At 46.2% G+C, this 18,544-nt stretch overlaps 1 protein-coding gene across 1 annotated transcript in view; it reads right to left on the bottom strand.

Moving 5' to 3' along the window:
* Positions 1-3,385: 3,385 nt before the first annotated feature.
* SETX (senataxin) overlaps positions 3,386-18,544 on the bottom strand; it is a 53,337-nt gene continuing 38,178 nt past the window's right edge. The window contains exons 16-25 of the mRNA XM_053373693.1: positions 17,430-17,545; positions 16,261-16,332; positions 15,170-15,322; positions 13,270-13,377; positions 11,884-12,071; positions 10,098-10,190; positions 9,167-9,337; positions 7,597-7,695; positions 6,128-6,215; positions 3,386-4,111 (exon numbers count right to left, since the gene is read on the bottom strand). Coding sequence (XP_053229668.1) covers positions 3,533-4,111; positions 6,128-6,215; positions 7,597-7,695; positions 9,167-9,337; positions 10,098-10,190; positions 11,884-12,071; positions 13,270-13,377; positions 15,170-15,322; positions 16,261-16,332; positions 17,430-17,545 — 1,667 coding nt within the window. The 3' untranslated portion in view covers positions 3,386-3,532. The remainder of the gene's footprint in view (positions 4,112-6,127; positions 6,216-7,596; positions 7,696-9,166; positions 9,338-10,097; positions 10,191-11,883; positions 12,072-13,269; positions 13,378-15,169; positions 15,323-16,260; positions 16,333-17,429; positions 17,546-18,544) is intronic.

Below are 18,544 nucleotides of genomic sequence, written 5' to 3'. Positions count from 1 at the left end.
CCAAAGGAACCAATTATCAGAGAGCCGTTCTTATAAGTTAGGGAAACATTTTGGCCATAGGAGGTGCTTGAAGGAAGGGCCCTGCTTCCCATCATTCCTGCTGAGGCAGCCTGATAGAATGGCTGTTTCTGGGTGGCATTTGAAGACCTGGTTGTTATAAGAATCTTAAGGTCTTATATATAATAGATGTTCATAAATGTACCAAGCAAACATATATATAAATATATGGACCACATGTCTGAAATCCACACAAAAAACTCCTAAAGCCATTTTGACTCTTTCAGTCACCTCAAATATTTCTCTACAAGGTGGAAGGAAATGCAGAAGCCTCCCTATTGTCTCATTTGTTCACAAATCCTGTCTTAAGGGTGTGTTTGTGTATGAATAGGAGCCTGTGACCTGGATTCAGGATTAAGTAGTTATCATTACAAAAAGAATAGTCAGGCTCTCCAGGTAAACCCATCAACAGGTTTCCTGCCCGCCCCTTCTCTGATGTATGGATGATGTATTGGAGGGTGGTCTTAGGCTACACCCCTTCTGCGATGTATGTATGATGTACTGGGGGATGGGAATTCCAAAGGTCTTTACAGTGGTACCTCGGGTTACAGATGCTTCAGGTTACAGACGCTTCAGGTTACAGACTCTGCTAACCCAGATATATTACCTCAGGTTAAGAACTTTGCTTCAGGGTGAGAACCGAAATCGCGCGGCGGTGGTGGCAGCAGCGGCAGGCCCCATTAGCTAAAGTGGTACCTCAGGTTAAGAACGGTTCAGGTTAAGAATGGACCTCCAGAACGAATTACCATATTTTTCGCTCTATAAGACACACTTTTTCCCTCCTAAAAAGTAAGGGGAAATGTGTGTGCTTCTTATGGAGCGAATGCAGGCTGCGCAGCTATCCCAGAAGCCAGAACAGTGAGAGGGATCGCTGCGCAGCGCTCCTTCTTGCTGTTCTAGCTTCTGGCTTAGCCACGCTCTGTCCCTTTCCCCACCTCCCACAAAAGCCAGCAAGAGCCGTGCTCCCTTTAAAGAGCCAGGTGGAGCGTGTGTGCGGCTCTTGGGGGCTTTTCCCCGAGGAGGGAGAAGGGCAACCCGTGGGATGCATACAGGCTCTGCTCAGTGCTCCCTTTAAAGAATATTTTTTTTCTTGCATTCCCCTTCTAAAAACTAGTTCTTAACCCAAGGTACCACTGTATAGGAGTTTGCACACTATTGTTCTCGGTCCTCTTCCTCTCTCCTGCATGTGGGGGGAGCACGCTGTTGCAACAGTTTAATAAAGATCAGGCTTACTAGCTGCTTAGAGAACCTAAAAGAGGACTCTATATGGGCTTTTGGGTACCCCATAATGGAAAAGGAGGTTTTCTTATATCATGGTCCAATAATGGTTTTGCACTAAATGGGCAGATGAAGGCACTGGCTTATTTATTCCTTAGGTATGTACTTGCAAAACATACACACCCATCAGTGTTCAAGATTCAGGTAGGTAGCCATGTTGGTGTGATGCAGTCGAAAAAAATGAAAAAAAATTGTCCAGTAGCACGCACTTTAGAGACCAGCTAAGTTTGTTCTAGGTGTAAGCTTTCATGTGCATGGACACTTCAGATATCTGAAGAACTGTGCATGTACACGAAAGCTTATACCCAGGACAAACTTAGTTGGTCTCTAAGGTGCTACTCCACCAATGTTCAAATTATGTTTTATTGTGTTGTGCTTCATTTTATGGTGGATTGTATGTGAAATTTTGAAAAACAAAACACCATTATGCATGTCCAGCCAAACATCCCCACTCTCAACAAATAACCCTTGCAGCTGCAACAAAGATTAAACTGCCAAGTGGGCAGATGGGGGAATGATGAGTGCAGATTTGAGGCTGTTTGGGCTAATGGGACTAGTTTCTTCTGGCTACTGGCTGTGTAGCCAGGCACACAAAAAAAATCCCTCATCTCTTCTATTTCCCTACTCCTCTTGAGACTGGAAACATGAGAGGGGTTAGTGGTTACTGCCTCTTGCAATTTTTAAAACCCAGGTAGGTGAGAGCGCATCTAGGTGCATTCTCCCTTCCTTGGCCCAGCAAAGTGGGTTTTTTATATTCCAGGGCCATCTCAGGCTCTAGGCCAGGGGTGTCCAACTCCCAAGAGACTGCGATCTACTCACAGTGTTATAAACTGGCAGTGATCCATCCCCTTTTTGGGGGGTTCAGGTCAAAGTTGAGCTTTTTTTTTTTAGGAAGGAGGAAAGCCCTGTTTTTGGGGGAGTGCAGGGCAAAAATGTTGAGGAAAATATCCTGATTACTGAAATGAGGCAGCGAGGGCATAACTGCACTTTCCTCATGCTTGTTATGTCAGAACCATAGCAAGTTCTGTGCATCAGCTGCACAGCATCTGCCTTGCATGCTAAAAGCCCCAGCATCTCCAGGTAGGGCCGAGATAGACCCATTGCCTGAAACCCTGGTGAGCTGCTGCCTGCCAGGGTAGACAGTACTGAGCTAGATGGACCAAGCCCTGACTCAGTATAAGGCAGACACCTATGTTCCAGAATCACTAATACAAATGTAGGTTATTGCTGGATATTAATGAATCTGATGGTAGTGATGAGCCAGATACTGCACAGAACTTCTACAGAATCTTCCACAGATGACACAAACACTCCCCCCCCCCGTCGTTTTCCTCAGAGATTCCCCAGAGGCCTGCCTTGTCCAGGATTTCCACAGCTGCTTCTGCCAAATCTGGAGAGGATGTTGTGCTCAGGTGGGGCCTCCTCCTAATCCCCATAGCGACATTTTGCCTTGGAACGTGGCAGGTAAATGCAAACGCTGAATCTGAGTCTTGCTCTGTGAAGCCTCTACCCCCACCTCATTGTTTAAAGTTTTATCTTAGATGTAAATTATATAACATTTAAAATAACTTGTCACTTCCTATACTTCCAGTCAGTCATTTCCTACAATATTAAGAATAAGTCCTCTTCAGGACATTGTGTGAATTGTAGGTGGGAACAAACTTTGCTGGCTATTAATGAATTCTATAAATGAATGACATAACAAAAGAAATAATTTTTTTGCAGTGCATCTCATGACTTCGGTATGGTGATTTAGTTTTTCAGATAGGACTACCTGCTGTACTCATTTATTATGTGACAGTCCATTTATGTTCTTCCAGTGGGTCGCTAGTACTGATCTGGCTGCTCTACAATTCTACGTAGAAGGACATAAACTCCACAATTTTATGATTCTCAAAAAAAAGTTCTCCCCCTTTCCTCCTCCTCTCTCTTCCCACTTCCTCTTTTCCCTCAATCCCAAATTGCCAATAACAGTAATGTCTCACTCCGGATACAACTGATTTGTTTGAATGGTTTTATGACTTGAAAACAAGAGACTCAATATATTATATTGGTATCAAAGAAAATAGTTTATTAAAAATATATTAAACAAAAAAAAATACATTATCTTACAGGGAACCAACCAGAAAGCTGATCACACAGGAAAAGGCTGTACATGGTGCAGCCACAATAAGAGTTCTTGCTTATACAGGTGGGGCTACTCTGTTTTCTTCTGTCGCTTGGGATCTGTGGGGCTATGGCTCTCAGTGGGGCTCCTTCTGACTCCTTCCTCTGCCCTCTTGGCCAGCCGCGGATCTCTTGGCCTATTCTGAGATGTAGCCTGTGGGTTTGAGGAACTGGAGTGCCCAGATGCTGTCATCAGAGGTGCCCCATTGTTCCTTGGAGCAGGAGCACCAGAAGATGATGGCTGGGGATGTTGTACAGGGACTTCATTCATCAGGGCCGCCATGGTCACCTGCCCAAATCTGGGTACCACCAGACTCGGCTGGGCTTGCGCAGGAGATTCTCTACTGCTCCCTGGAGTAGGAGCAGGAGCAGGAGCACCAGAAGATGATGGCTGGGGATGTTTTGCAGGAGCTTCACCCGATGTGGCCACCGTGGTCACCTGCCCAATTGTGGCTCTAGTCAGTCTCTGCTGGACTGACGTGGGCTTCAGGATCATCTTAGCACCAGTTGCATAGCAAGGAATACTGTTGTACAGGGTTTTGGAGGTGGTCTTGATGATGGAGCCTCTTTTCTGAGCATCCTGAATCAATGCGTTCCAATCTTTATTTTCCTACAAAAGGAAATTTTCTTTTTTACAAAACAAATTCTTATGATTTGGGGGTAGTGGTGGTCTATAAGCTGGGGAAAATTAATCTGATGCCTCAAACTAGAAACTGTTGTAACTTGATCCCAGTTCTCTTTCCTTCTCAGGCAGGGAGGGGAACCTGGCGGTGGTGGAATTAATCTGCCCCCTAGTGTTCCCAGCTGGCCTGCCAACCTTCAACTTCTTCTCAACCCCACTGCCTGCTGCTTAGGAGACCATTCTAGCTTCTTGGCTGCGCTGCAGGAAAGTGGGAGTCTGACTGTGTCGGTCTTGGGCTTCCCTTGCTTTTGGAGTACACCTCTCAACAGCTTTCAGCTTGGGGAAAATGGGGGCCTTGGCCTGGAAAGTGTTCTTCACCCTTTCTCTAAGGCTGGCTGAATTAATCTAAAACACTAGAGACCACTAATAATGGGTGTCAGGCGAAAGGAGGGCAAACTTCCTCTAGATCGCACCCACTGGTAAACAGTAGTTTGTGAACACGCAACAGAGGATCCCTCCGATATGCCCCTACTCGGGCTATAAGGATCCTTCCCTCCTCACTGCAGCAGCAGCAGCAGCAGGGAAACGAGTGTTTAACAGGAATCCATTCACAACTCTGAGCTTTACAGGAGCAAACCATCATTGCCAGGCTTTCCAATGGACAAACCTGGATTGGAGGCCCTCTAGTGGCAAAGTTGTTATGGTACAATGCTGGGAAAAAGGACCATATGAAGACTTTGCGCCCAATATGGGAGTAACTGTGGCCTCATGCAGGAAAGTGCCAGGATGGAAAGAGGGGAGTCCCCCATGCCAGCTGCTTTATCCCCCGACTGGGCGCCTCCCTGGGAGAAAACTGGCAGGACAGGAGTCTGATGGGACAGAGGCAACCAGCATGGCAGAGGACGGCATCCTGTTCTCTGCTTGGAATCAGGGCTGAGCTGCACACAGCTGGCATTCTAGCACAGAGGAAGGAGCGGGGAACTTTTGTGGCCCCCAGAAGTTGCTGAAGTCCATCTCTCGCCACCCCTCATCACTGGCCAGGCCGGTGGGGCTGCTGGGCATCGCACATCTGCTGCAGGATCCCCGCCCCTTAGAGCATCTCACAAACACCTCCCAGAAATGCCATGCTTGGCCTTGCATGAAAAACCACAGCGTTCAATGGTCAGGAGTGATGGGAGTTGTAGTCCAGCAGCCCACAGCTTCCTTAGCTCTGGAATACCATACTGCCAGTCTAAGATCAATTGGTGAAAGAGCTAAAGTAACATATGGGAGTTTTACCATCTACGAAACCTGAGTTTCAGGTTCCTCTGGGAGCCCAGAAGCAGGGGCAAAATTGAGATGGCACTGACCGCCCCCCAACAGGGCCTTCTCAGTGGTAGCTCCCTCTTTGTGGTGGCCCCCTCCCTGGGGAGCTGCGCCTGTCTCCCTCATTGTTGCCTTTCAGGAGGAGTTTGAAAACCTGTTTGTTTACACAGGTGCCTTTGGTGGCTGAAGGACACTGGACACGGGATGAGAGAATGCCTTTTCCAAAGAGGTTTAGAGCTGTAGCTCTTCTTAGAAGGCTCTTTAAACCATTGTTTTGTGTCTGATATGTTTACCGCCCTGGGCTCTTGGGGGCTGGACCTAAAGGAATGAATAAATGTGGCCCAACATTTTCCCCAACCCCGCAGATCCAAAAGATTGAATTGTCTACAACACCTCTGGCCAGCCCGGATCCCTCCCAAAGTTTTGAACTGCAATTCTCACCTGCCACAGCCAGAGCAGCAAATCTGTGCCCCCTTTTCAAGGGCAGGCGGAGGGCACCACCTATAGACACAGCGTACTGGGCCTCTTGGCACCCTGCTCCTCCAAAGAACCCTATGAAGTGTGCTTGATTTATGGCTTTGGGAGGCGATGGGAGGGTTGGGGGGTGTCTAAACCCAGGGACCCTTGGGCCAAGCCCCACACACTGCCAGGGCACCACCACTGGCCCTCCAGAGAGAGACTTTATGCCCTTCCATGTACCATGAGCGTCTTCAGGTGTCCCAGGATGAAGAGGCTGTACTTGGCTCGGGTGAGGGTGACATTCAGACGCTGCAGACTCTTCAGGAACCTGGAGAGGGCAAAACAAGCCACAGGTGAAGCTGGCTCAGGATGGGCAGTGCCCCCCCCCGTGTCCTCCTAGCTGACCACCGTGGGGTTCACTAAATCCCTGTCGAAGTTTCAAGGGCATTAGAAATGCATTTGTAAGTGCACTACTAAAAGGTTGCAGGCATTCCTACCAAGGTTTCCATGTCTATGTATAATTTCAGTGGGCCTCCTCTGAGTAGAGACAACCCCCTGCTGCCATGTTTCTGCTGTACATTTTTTATTGGAGGCCCTGATTTTGATCAATTAAGTTAGTGGTGAATATTTATTAGTGATGTTCATTTATACATGGTTTTTTCCCTTGCTTTGCAATATTTTAGCTTCTCTCTACCTCCCCCATAGGTTCTTTATGAAATACCTTTCAAGATGATAATTTAAACACTCAAAATGGTTGTTTATCGATAGCTTTAATTATCATTTAATTTAATTGTTCCTTGGGTGCCTCCTTTATTGGACATCATTTGAGAGCAAAGTGAGAAGCTCGGGGCATAAAGCTTAGAAGTCAGTCCATGATCTGCTTTTGCAATTTCAGCTACACCCCCCCCCACCATGTGGCTTCCAAGCACAGAGTGCCCTTCCACCCCCCAGGTGGAAAGGAAGTGGGCTGGTGGTGGGAACCAGCTTTAGACCTTAGCCACACACACACATCCCTGCAGCACAAACCATTGGCGGATTAATATTATTTGTTGTGATTCATGTGAAAACTCTCTCGTTAATATTTCAAAACTGTGCCTGAATATTTCATTCATTCCAAAGGTGACTTGCAAAACAGAAAGGCACCATTAGCGCAGCTGTGACCTTTTTCTCCTTCTCAAAAAAAACAGGAAAAACCCAAACCTGTAAAGGAAAACCAAAAGAAGTGCAGCTCTGTTTGCCTGATTTCACCCCATCAGCCCTCCGTGGGGCCAACAATTCTGCTGGGTCACATCTGAGAGCACCAAACCCCTTGCCTGCCAGGGAGGACAGGGGTTTGGGGCTCCATTTCTCCTCTCCCCCAGTGAGACACAGCGGAAGCTCCCTCAGAGAAGCCATTTTGCCAGCGTCAGGAATGGGAAATTCATTGCAGTAAGAGAGCTGCATTGACGAAGCTCACATGGCCTAGGCCTGCCCTCACCCCCTGTAAAGAATATTGTGGGACCACAAACCTCTCCTCTCCTGAATTCCCTTATGGGCATCGCAGGTGGCTGCAAGAATGCGGCCAGAGACCAACAGGGGCTCTAACAGACAACTGTGACTTGTGGACATTGGCCCACACACTTGACCACCCCAAGGATTGCACCCGAGCCCTAGAATTGCCAGCAGAGGCACCCCAGTTGCCACATCACAAAACAACAGGCAAGCCTTACCCTATTGACCCTTGCGTGCTTTGCGCTCTGACACAGCTGACAATGATGCAGTCCTTCTCCCGGCCCTGGAACCCATCCACAGTGTCGACTTCTGCAACGCTGAAAAAGGAAGGAATGTACAGAGCCATTCAACACATTTCTTTTTACTAGTACTGCCTCCCAAAAGCAGAGGTGAAACTAAGAAGGAAACAAGCCACACTCTTATGACATTAGAAGAAAACTCTGCGCTTATTGTCTGTGTGTGTGGAAAAAGAGGGAGGGGCGGAGGGAAGATTACCAGAGTCACTGAATGGGCTGCGGCACATCGCTTGTTCCACTACTAAAATGAGAAGATATCCTATATTTCACACACAGCTGCTGCATAAAGAAATGAGTTTTTTGGGGAGGGGAAAATATTTTTGTTTATATACGCTTTCTAGGGTTGCTGTATTTCAAAAAGATCCGGGACAAAATCCCCCCAGATGTCAATTCCATCTTTGAAATCCTGGTAACGTCTGGTAAAATCCAGACGTATGGCAGCCCTAGCTTTACTATCATCTAAGTAGAGAGATCCCTGCCCCAGGGAGCCTACAATGTACATTTTAACAACAGGGAAACAGAGGGAGGGAAGTTTTTATTTTATGAAATAAGTGCAGGCAAGTCCAGCAAGGGATGGCTGCCCAAGTGTTCTTCAGCAGCAGGGAAGGCCTCAAATGAAAGGCCTCACCAGCGACATCACTTTTGAAGGAAGATAGGGAGGGTCATGGCGCACTGCAAGGGTTCTTGGAGAGGGAGTTCCAGACACAAAGGGTCAGCAAGGAAGTATCAGGGGAGTTGTTCAAAGGAACAGGAGGCCTTCTGGCCACTGAGGGTGGTAGAGATGAAGGAGTGAAGGTCACTGGTCAGGTGTTCCAGAGAGCAGGGGAGATGGTGAGTGGAGGAGAGGCTTGTCTGCGGCTGCAAGGAGTGCGCAATCTCCACATGCAGAGGCCGTCCACCTCTGAAGACAAGGTGCCCAGCTTGTGGGTTTCCTAGAAGCATCTGGAGGCAGTGAGGTGTAGTGGCTGGAGTGTTGGACTAGGAGCTGGGAGACCAGGCTTCAGATCCCTGCTCAGCCATGAAAGTGGGCGGCCGTGGGCCAGTCACTGCCTCTCAGTCCAGCCTACCTCACAGGGCGGTTGTGGGAATTAAATGAGGAGAGGGACAACAATGTACGGCACCTTGAGCTCCTCGGAGGAAAAGGTGGGATATAAACACAATGAATAAATAAACTGGACCCTTGGCTTCATCCAGCAGGGAGATTATGGACAGACTACTGCACTTTTGTACACCACAGGGATGGGGAAACCCTGGCCCTCCAGGTGGTGCTGGACAGTATCCCCCCCCCCCAAACAGGCCATCCTGACTGGGGCTGTTGGGAGTCCAGCAGCATTGAGAGGGACACAGCAGGTTTCCCAGCTCTGATCTGAGAAGCATCCTCCCTTTCCCCTGAGGGAATGCCTTTTCTCCATAGAGGAATTCTTCCATCTCCTGCTTGAGGGACTCAGATTCCCATAATTCCCTGACCACTCAAGGCTTGCAAAGCTTTTACCCCTTTTCTTCTCTTCCAAATTCTTTCTCCAACTCGAGCAAGATCCTTCTTTTCTGAGCACTGTATGGGGTGATGATCCCAATGTTACGATAGTTGATGCTTTTCTTCGTTTTTGTAATTAACGTAATTAATTCTACGACCAGTTTCACTTCCTGGAGATTGACGAAGGAACTGAACAAGAAAGTAGTAAAAAGGGGGGGAGAAGAAAAGGATGAGCAGAAGGGCCTTGTAGATGGATGAGTGCCTCAGGTTAAAAGTCAGCACAGGCTGTTTGTTTCTCTTGAAGGGGGGTTTGGGGAACATACCCTGCCCCCACATGGTTCTGGCTAGGTGACCTAAAAGTTGACTTCAAAATTATTGGTTCTCCCCAACTCTGAAAAAAAGGTAGCTCTCAAAACTCTTTGTCAGCAGTGAAGGAGGACATGGCTGCCCAAACTGCCACCTGCTCTTGCTGTAGCGGACAGTGGGAAAGATCAGATTAAGACTGCTGCAGGCTTTCCAGTGGGGCATCTGTTTGGCCCCTTTGAGGACAGGATGCTGAACTAAGGGGTCCTTGAGCCAGGCTCAGCAAAGGGCAACCTAAACGATGAAGGGGATGCAACAACTCTCCCTGTGAGGAAAGGTTGCAGCCTTTGGGGCTTCTTACTTTAGAGAAATGGCAATGCAGTAGAAGTTTATAAAATTACGCATTTTGTTTTTTTGAAGGTTCTTAGCCTTCTTTGTTTTTTAATCTGTTAAGTTGGTTTGAGACTTGTTTGTGTAAAAAGCAGCTAACAAATATAATAAATTAAAACAAATCAATAATGTTTAATTTGTATTGGTTTTTACTTGAATTTGTTTGTTTTGTATTTTGCTTTTTTATTTCACTGCTGCTAGCTACCGTGAAAAAAGCAGACTACACATTTAACAAGCAAATAAATGAGTATCTTACTCGCTCTCCCGTATCTCATGGGCATCCAAAACATCAAAGAGGAGGTACGGTACGAAGGGCCAATCCTTAGAGAATCGGTTCTCTTCTGTCCTCCTGTAACGCCATGAAAATAGTCACCATGTAATAGCTTTTAAAAAACAGTGTTGAAAGTCAATTGACTAAATTCTTTACTCCTGGAGGAGACACTGTCCATTCACATGATATTCCCCACCTGGAGAAAACTAGAATGTCAGCAGAGCCGTAGCCAGGTGATCTTTTGCCCCTGGTAGAACTAGTCACAGACAAATTAGCTCTTCTTTCTGCCCCTCCTCCAACCGCCCCCCCCCATTCAATTCACCTTCTATTTAAAACCATTTCTTATGAGGCAATAATTGATATTTATATTTATTTATAGGCATATTTTAAAGCCGATTTTGCATCCCTCCCCCATCACCTACGCCCCTGGCAGGGGCCCACCTTGACACCCCCTAGCTATGGCCCTGCATGTCAGGGAGGCAGGGAAACATTCCAAAAGTATGACAAGCACAGGCAGAGATTAGCAGTGGAAGGGTGAAAAAATACAGAGGCTTATACAGATTTCCCCTGGTGAAGGTTCAGAAAGTCTATGGGACTCTGAGAAGTTCTTTCAGCAGTTAGGGTTTGAGAACTTAGCATCCTGGTTCTTCCCCAAGACTCTCATTCCCTGTTTCTACAGTATCCTGTCTCCCTGCCCTTTGAAAAGCATCACCCCCTTTGCCACATAGTCTGGATTGCTTGAAAACAAAAGTTTAAGCAACTGTGCCTCATATGATTGTCTTTGGGGTACACTTAATCCTAAATGTGGTGTCACAGATTCCAACGAATCACCCAGTTCTGCAGAGACAACAGGGCATGAAAGCTGTTTTCAGTGCTGTTGGCATGCTGAGATTCTGCAGAACATGATACTGGATGTGAAATCCAACTTTCTGATAATTTTAACTTCTATTCAGTAAAAATAAGTTGTTTCGAGCCTTAATGCCTGAAAGCACAAAGGCAATGCCTGCCAAAGCCCCCAGGAGCAAGAATGAAGTCAGAACAAGGTTTCTGGAGTGCTTTTGACTTTCCCAGGAGCAACAGAAAACCCAAGTAAGAAATTGTGCAAAGTAAGATAAATTACAAAAACAATGAGCGAGTCATATGCACAATTCATGCATGTCACTTAAACCAGCATTTCCTGACACAGAATTTGAAGTGTAAGGGCACAGAATTTTATTTTATTTATTTATTTTAAAAAAGCTCAGCAGCAGCAGCTTGGCATAAATATAGCTACTTGCTACTATACAAATCCAGTCAAGTATCAAAGAGCACATAATTCAAGAGTAACATTTCAGAAATGGTTAGAAAGAAAGATTATTATTGTTTAAGTATCAAATCAGGTTGCCAGAAGGAGTCAGGATGGATGCCTATGATCATGTGCAGAATTTTCACTCACCTGAGTACTCACCTATAGTGCCTGAGCAAGTGTATTCCCCCCCCCTCTAAAACACACACACACACACACACCAGATATGATGTCCAGGTGTTGCCAAACTACAAGTCCCCCCATCCCTGACCACTGGACCTCCTGGCTGGGGCTGCTGGACTCCAGCAACATCTGGAGAGCATAGCCGACCCACCACTGGACTTGGGGGTTCTGAAAAATCCAGGATAAAGTGGAACCTTTGTCCACATTCAGGTTCATTCGTCCACATTCATTCGTCTACTTCTTCTCCTTCAATGTCTGTTGACTTGAGGTGAGATAATCAATAACAAAAAGATGACTACGCACATGTCAGTTTTCAAGGCACGGTTGTAGACGTAGTTAGACGGGAAGAGGCAGATATCAGGGTGCATCCTGTACTGAGTGGTCAAGCGCAGGACTGGAAGCCTGTCAATGACTTTATTCTGGAGCTGCGCATCCAGCTGCCTGCACAGCCGCTCCATCAGAGACTGCCCGTAGCCGTATTCCTCAGCAGTCTGCCAATGTGGGAAAGAAGCAAGAGAAAGGAGGAGGAATGAGACTTTCAGTGGGTGGGTCAGGTGCAGACAGCAACTAAAGAACAACAGGTTGCCATGTGAAATTGCTCAGGGTATACAGCTAACTCCACACCCTCTGGGATTTTTGTCTTTTCCCTCTCCAAGAGTAAGCCAATATTTCATGGGCACACTCAGTTCTCACTGGGATATTTTTGGAAGAAACAACATTAGGTCCCCCCCAACCATATTTTTGTACTTCTGCAAACTGAGAGGCCAAACCAAGTCCACTGATAGCTCCGTCTTGTGCATGGCTGTTGCATTTTTTGCATGGCTGCTGCAAGCTGCATTTTTTTGTGCATAGCTACCACATTTTGGCTACATAAACATGAGGGCTTGGAGATCAGTATTAGTTTACAGTTTAACATTTACAGTGATTTACAGGGCTCAAAGTGTCCCATGTACATTACCTTGTGATAACCCTTACCACCAGCCTATAAAGGGAAATCAGTAATATTATGCCCATTTCACAAATTGGGAGGGGAGGGAATGAGGCAGGGGTGGGTTCACGGCAGGGAAGAGATGTTTGAAGTAGAGATTATGAATGAATGAGCCCTCTTGAGCTGCATAAAAGGCTTGGGAAATTAACAGTCCCATGAAATAACCCTACTTTTTATATACTGGAATGTGGGGAAGATGGCAGGAGAAAAAGAGTGCAGGAACATCTCCCCTCTTCTGACGTTCTCCCCAGTGCATCAGAACTAAGAGAATTAGTGGTGCTTGAGCAGCAAAAGTCTCTCAAAGGCTACTGCTATGGGAATATTTCTTGATATACATTTTAAAAATGCATTTTCAAAATATTGGCTCTACCCACTTTTGCCTCTGCCTCACCTGCCACTGGAATGTATCCCAGCGTGCTTAGGTAGATACATCTTTCACCAAAAGCTCTGTTGTCTACCAAAATGGGAGCCACATGGGCTGATTTCAGAAAAGCCTGCAAAACTGTGTGATTCATTTGATCTGGCAAAGTAATTCAGTCATCGTCACTGGAAACAGCTCATATGCCATTAAGGAGCTGATAGGTGGTCTACTTTATTCATGCCAATAACAGGGTCATGAGATAAACAGAATGCCAGCTCTCGGCTGCACAACTTCATCTTTCCTGGGATAGAGAAAACGCCTCAATTTGTGCCGTACTCACCATAGATTTAACTGTGGGAGGAAGCTGCTTTGGGTCTCCAACCAGGACCAGTTTTTTGCAGCCATGAGTGAGCGGGATGAGACTTTCCATCTCACAAGACTGTGCAGCCTTTTAAGAAGAAAAACACACCAGTGTGAACGGGGTGACAGGAAGAGAGGTATATTCCAGACAGTGACAGAAAAGCCATAGGTATGGATCCTAAGATCTTGCTGCAGGAGCCATCTTGCATCAAATCCTGCTCCCCCTTCCCACCCCCAGCCCCACATCTGCAGCTCATCCACCTGCGACCCCCAGGAGCCAGTTTTCAGGAGGAGAGGGAAAGCCAGGGTCTTCAGATAGAAGGGAGGTTCCTGAGGATCTTGCATTAAAAATCATCATCATCCCAAATTCCTAGCCTTCCAACATTTGTCTGCCTCCCATTTAAATGTATTTCTGCTTTCCCTGTATGGTTATTTTGATCTGGTTCAGCTTTCCCTCCCAACCCAGCAAGTGCCCATCAAAGGTTTCGGAACTGCAACTCCTGCCAGCCCCAAATGGGAGCCCTTTCACATAATGCTCAACTGCACAGCTAAATGCTAACATACAAACAAGACTATTTTGTTCTTGGATTACAGCAACTGAATTTTAAAGTGTTGAGGGTTTTTTAAAAAAAATAAATGGTGGTGATGGCTTCTTCAACTTGAGATTGGTGGATAGCCAGTTTGGAGGGGGGGGATTTATCTTGGCATCAAAGTCAAAATGCCCACCCTCCAAAATGTGCAAAGCACTCAAGCCAAGAGGAAAACTCATTTTCAAATCTCAGCACACACAGAAAATTAACACTCTGCATGTTGTTCTTGCCAGGAGCTGGGGACAGTGTCAGATTTTGCTAAATGGAGTGACAGAGGAGAGCCTGCTCATGGCCCAAGATTGACTGCCTTCAACCAAGCTGTAAGACAGGCAGGGTGGCTTGATTGACAGCTTACGTCTATTAATATAATTCTTTCTCCTTACGAAGATATTAATCGGGGTTCTGGGACCAAGAACAAGCTTTGCAACTTGCAGGTCCCCTGCTCTAGGCATCTTTGAGAAAGACTTCGCTGGCAGAAGGTTCAAGGGGGGGGTGCTGCTCTCTGGGATGGAGGAACCACTGGTCTGAGCTGCAAAAGGAAAAACTCCTTACTGCCAGAAGGAAGGCTGTGAAATGTGGTGATCAGGCCCAGGGTCAGAGAAAGAAGAAACAAGTGGCATTCCTTATAGGCAAAGTATATTTACTGTTGTTGTTACGCTGTAGAGATAAGGTGGTAAGAGAGGCCTGTTTTAAGGCCTCTTGTGGGTAGACAACAAGATGCCCTCCAGAAGGCACATGATTTGCAGAAGGTCCCAGGTTCAATCCCCAGTGGCATCTCCAGGTAGGGCTGGGAGAGACTCTTGCCTGAAACCCTGGAGAGCTGCAGCCAGTCAGGATAGGCAAGATGGGTCAATGGTCTCATTCAATATAAGGCAGCATCCTTAGTTTGCTAACAGGGATACCCAACCTTTTGGAGCTCAGGGGCCTATCTGGAAATCTAAGAAACTGTTATGGGCTCCACAAAATACCCATTTCATGGAAGAAAAGCTAGCAAGGCTCTGACTCACCGGTACCTCCAACAAAAAACCCCAGGCAAGCCACTCATACACATCTCAAAATAGGAAGAAGAAAAAACAGGCTATATCTTCAGAATCAATCAATCAATCACATTGAACAAAAAAAGCTGCCTTGAGGGCTTTTAGTGTCAGAAGGTGGTGTCAATGGTGGAAATAAACAATCAAATAAATACAAAGCCAGCCAAAGTGAACAGGGTTGTTTCTGCGATGCCTAAAAGGTACCAATGACATCCTCCCCTCTGAATACCCCCTTACTGCCATAGTGCCCACTAACCTCATCCACAATGACACAGCTCAGAGGGTCACAGCCCTGCCGCCGGAATGCTGATGCCAGCATGCTACTCCCACTGGTGCTCAGTGTGCAGCAGATGATGTGCGACTTCAGGATGATGTTCGCTTTCAAATCGCCTTGCGATCGTCCGCAATCCTGGAAAATAAGAGCCAGGAATTTCATTTTGAAGAAGACCTAGTTTTCAGACAGAGCCCAGTTTTCTTTCAGCTGCCTGATTTGTTTTTACAATAAGTCCATGCTTGGTGTGTGGTTAAAGATGAATTCAGCTCCTTTTAGAGGAAGAAGTGGCTTAGATGCTAAAATGAAGGGCCATAGCTCTGTGGAGGGGTACCCATTTTGAATGCAGAAGGTGGCAGCTTCATTAGCCAGTATCTTCAGTTAGGGCTTTGGATGTCCCCTGCCTGAAATCCTGAACAGCCACTGCCAGTCAGTGCAGACAATACTGACCTAGACAGACCAATGGTCTCAGTATAACACAGCTTCCCTGTGCTCCTATGACTCATGATGAACACAGCCAATACCTGCTTAGAGTTAAATGAAGGCATATGTGTTCACCAGTGTGGCACTCAGGAGTACAACAGTGCCACTTCTCCCAATGCCCACCAAGCCCCTGAGCCCCACCTTCTGTGCCACAAGGTGGTGAGGAGAGCTAACCCCTGCCTTGGAAAGTGCAAAAGGTTGTATCCAACACAATTAATAACATATAAATTTTAGTTGCATACAACTTGTAGAGCTGAAAGAGGAAGTGGGAGGGAGCGCTACACTTCTAACTTCTTTTTGTTTGATGTGCTTTTCAAGGCTCAGACTGGCACCTTAATAGCTGAACAGAAAGCAAGACACTGGACTCGATGATCTCTGAGCCCCCACAAATGCTTATAAGTCTATGACTGGACTGAGTTTATGGCACATGACTGATGTGCAACAGAGCAGCAGCACCATCAGTGATCTGCGGTAATGAGAGATATATCCTAGCTGGAGTGAACTTGAGATACAAACACTTTTTTGCATGACGAAACAAAGCAGTTCACTGAGTGAGGCTGTTTTTAAGAGCACCTTAAAGACCAAATGGTTACCTTCTTCAGTTGAACAGTGAGCCTCTTTCTTTCCTCTCCAAGTCTGCAAATCTCCTTGTCTAATAATTGCAGCTGAAAGAAAGGGGGAAAGTTGCACTCTTATTTTTAGCAAGATAAACTTTATTCGCATTAGCCAATGGCCATAGCAACATATATTTTTGAAAAGCATAAACAACCAAGCATGGGGAAGAGCATAGTTCAGCAGCAGAGCATCTGCTTTGGATGCAGAGGGTCCCAGATTCAATCTCCAATGGCATCTCCAGGTAGGGCTAGGCAGGTAACTCTGGCTGAAACCCCAGAGAGCTCTTGCCTGTCAGTATTGAGAAAATGAGCTGGATGGATGAAAGATAAGGCAGCTTCCTGAGCTCAGTAGCAGTATCTGCTAAGCATGCAGAAACTCTCCAGTTCAGTCCTCAATGGCATTTCCAGGGAGGAATATCCATTGTCTGAAACCCTGGAAAGCTGCTGCCTGTCAGTGTAGATCAGGGTGATGAACCTTTTTCAACCTCAGGGCTGCATCCCTTTCTGAGCAAGTTTGCAGGGGTCACGTGTCAGTAATGGGTGTTCCCTTTGTACAGCTGACTCAATTCTACACCCCTCTCCCAATCTGCTATCCAGGAAAGCAAAACTCCAAGGACACATTCTAGCGAAGCAAAAAACCTCAAACCACCCTGATGTAAACAATGCTAGAGAGATCAATGGTCTGATTCAGTGAAGAGCAGCTATTAAGTCAGAACCACGAGGACTGGAACCTTATTTCATTTTAGGGGACAGGCTGCTGTGCAGAGGTAGAGCATCTGCTTTGCACACAGAGGGACCCAGTTCAATCCCCAATGGCATCTCCAGGTAAGTTTGGGAGAGACCCTTGCCGGAAACCCTGGACAGTGACTGCCAGTTAGAGCAGACAATGCTGAGCTAGATGGACCAACGCTCTAACTCAACAAATCTTACTAAAAACATTTTGTTCTGCACAGCCCCCTTGCTACCTGAGCCCCCCATTTCTGGAGGCTGCGTCCTTGAACAAGTGAAGCACGACACCACCATGTTTTGGACCCTCCCTCATGCCTTTACACGTTTAACTGCAAAGCAGGTCGGAATGCCAGCCTACTCAACAGCCTGATTTGGACGTGCTAATCCTAGTCCAATTACCCATGCTAACAAACAAGTACCTGGCCAGCGCTTTGGGTTTTTGCTATAGCACGCTGGCGACAAATAATGTCCAGCTGTCGATCCAGGTCTTCTTTTCGTTTGCAGATATCTTGATGTCTGCCAAGGGCTGCTTTGCCTAAGGAATTCAACCAAGTGCTTTTAGTTTAGTCATTTATATTCCACTTTTGAAACAGAATGTTGGTCACTTACCAAGATGCTTTCTCTCACACATTAAAATTCAATGCTTGCTTTACTGGCCAAGGGAGCCGGCATACAGCTTCCGGGTCATGTGGCCAGCATGACTAAGCCGCTTCTGGCGAACCAGAGCAGCACATGGAAATGCCGTTTACCTTCCCGCTAGAGCGGTACCTATTTATCTACTTGCACTTTGATGTGCTTTTGAAAACAAGTAGTTCCTAACAAACCATTTCCAAGAAACACATTGTGTTTGCTAAGCAGAACCTGCACGTATAAATTTATTTAATTAAACAATCTCCGGCTACAGACCTGGATAGGATGGGAGGGATAGGATGATGTTACAGGATTTCATCCCCTCAGCTAATCCCTGCTCTGGGCTTATGATCTGGGAAGACTATTTCAGATAGAACAGAGGCCAACTTTTGGACCTCACTATTAAAACAACTAATCAAGAGACAATTGACCATGGGGAAAAACCAACTGATAGATGAGGAAGACAAATTTTACATGTATGATGCTCTAAGAGAAAAATACCATCTGTCAGAGGTGGCCCAATGGCAATACTTGCAGCAACAACATCTTTGGTCCAGCAGCCTTCACAACATATGACACACCAGAGATTTTGGAGCAATTGGATAATTCATTTGAAACTAAAAAGGCAGGATTACTTTTTATAGTTATTTACTATCAACAAATAAGTTTGATAAAGTTTAATTTCTTAAACTCTAAGAAATTATTGGAATAAAGATTTGGAATGCTATTTCCTAGACAGAAGGAAAATGTCATAGCTTCAGTATCAGATGCATCAATGGATCTTATACAAACATAAGGGAGTCCAGTAGATTCTAAGAATTATTTTCTACTGGACTCCCTTATGTTTGTATAAGAAAGGACTATCTAATGTAGCTCTTTGTTGGAGCTGTAATATAGACAGTGC

This window comes from Podarcis raffonei, chromosome Z (genome assembly GCF_027172205.1).
Source record: "Podarcis raffonei isolate rPodRaf1 chromosome Z, rPodRaf1.pri, whole genome shotgun sequence".
Taxonomy (NCBI): Eukaryota; Metazoa; Chordata; class Lepidosauria; order Squamata; family Lacertidae; genus Podarcis; species Podarcis raffonei.
Note: the sequence above shows the minus strand (reverse complement) of the source record. Positions and strands in the feature narration are given on the sequence as shown.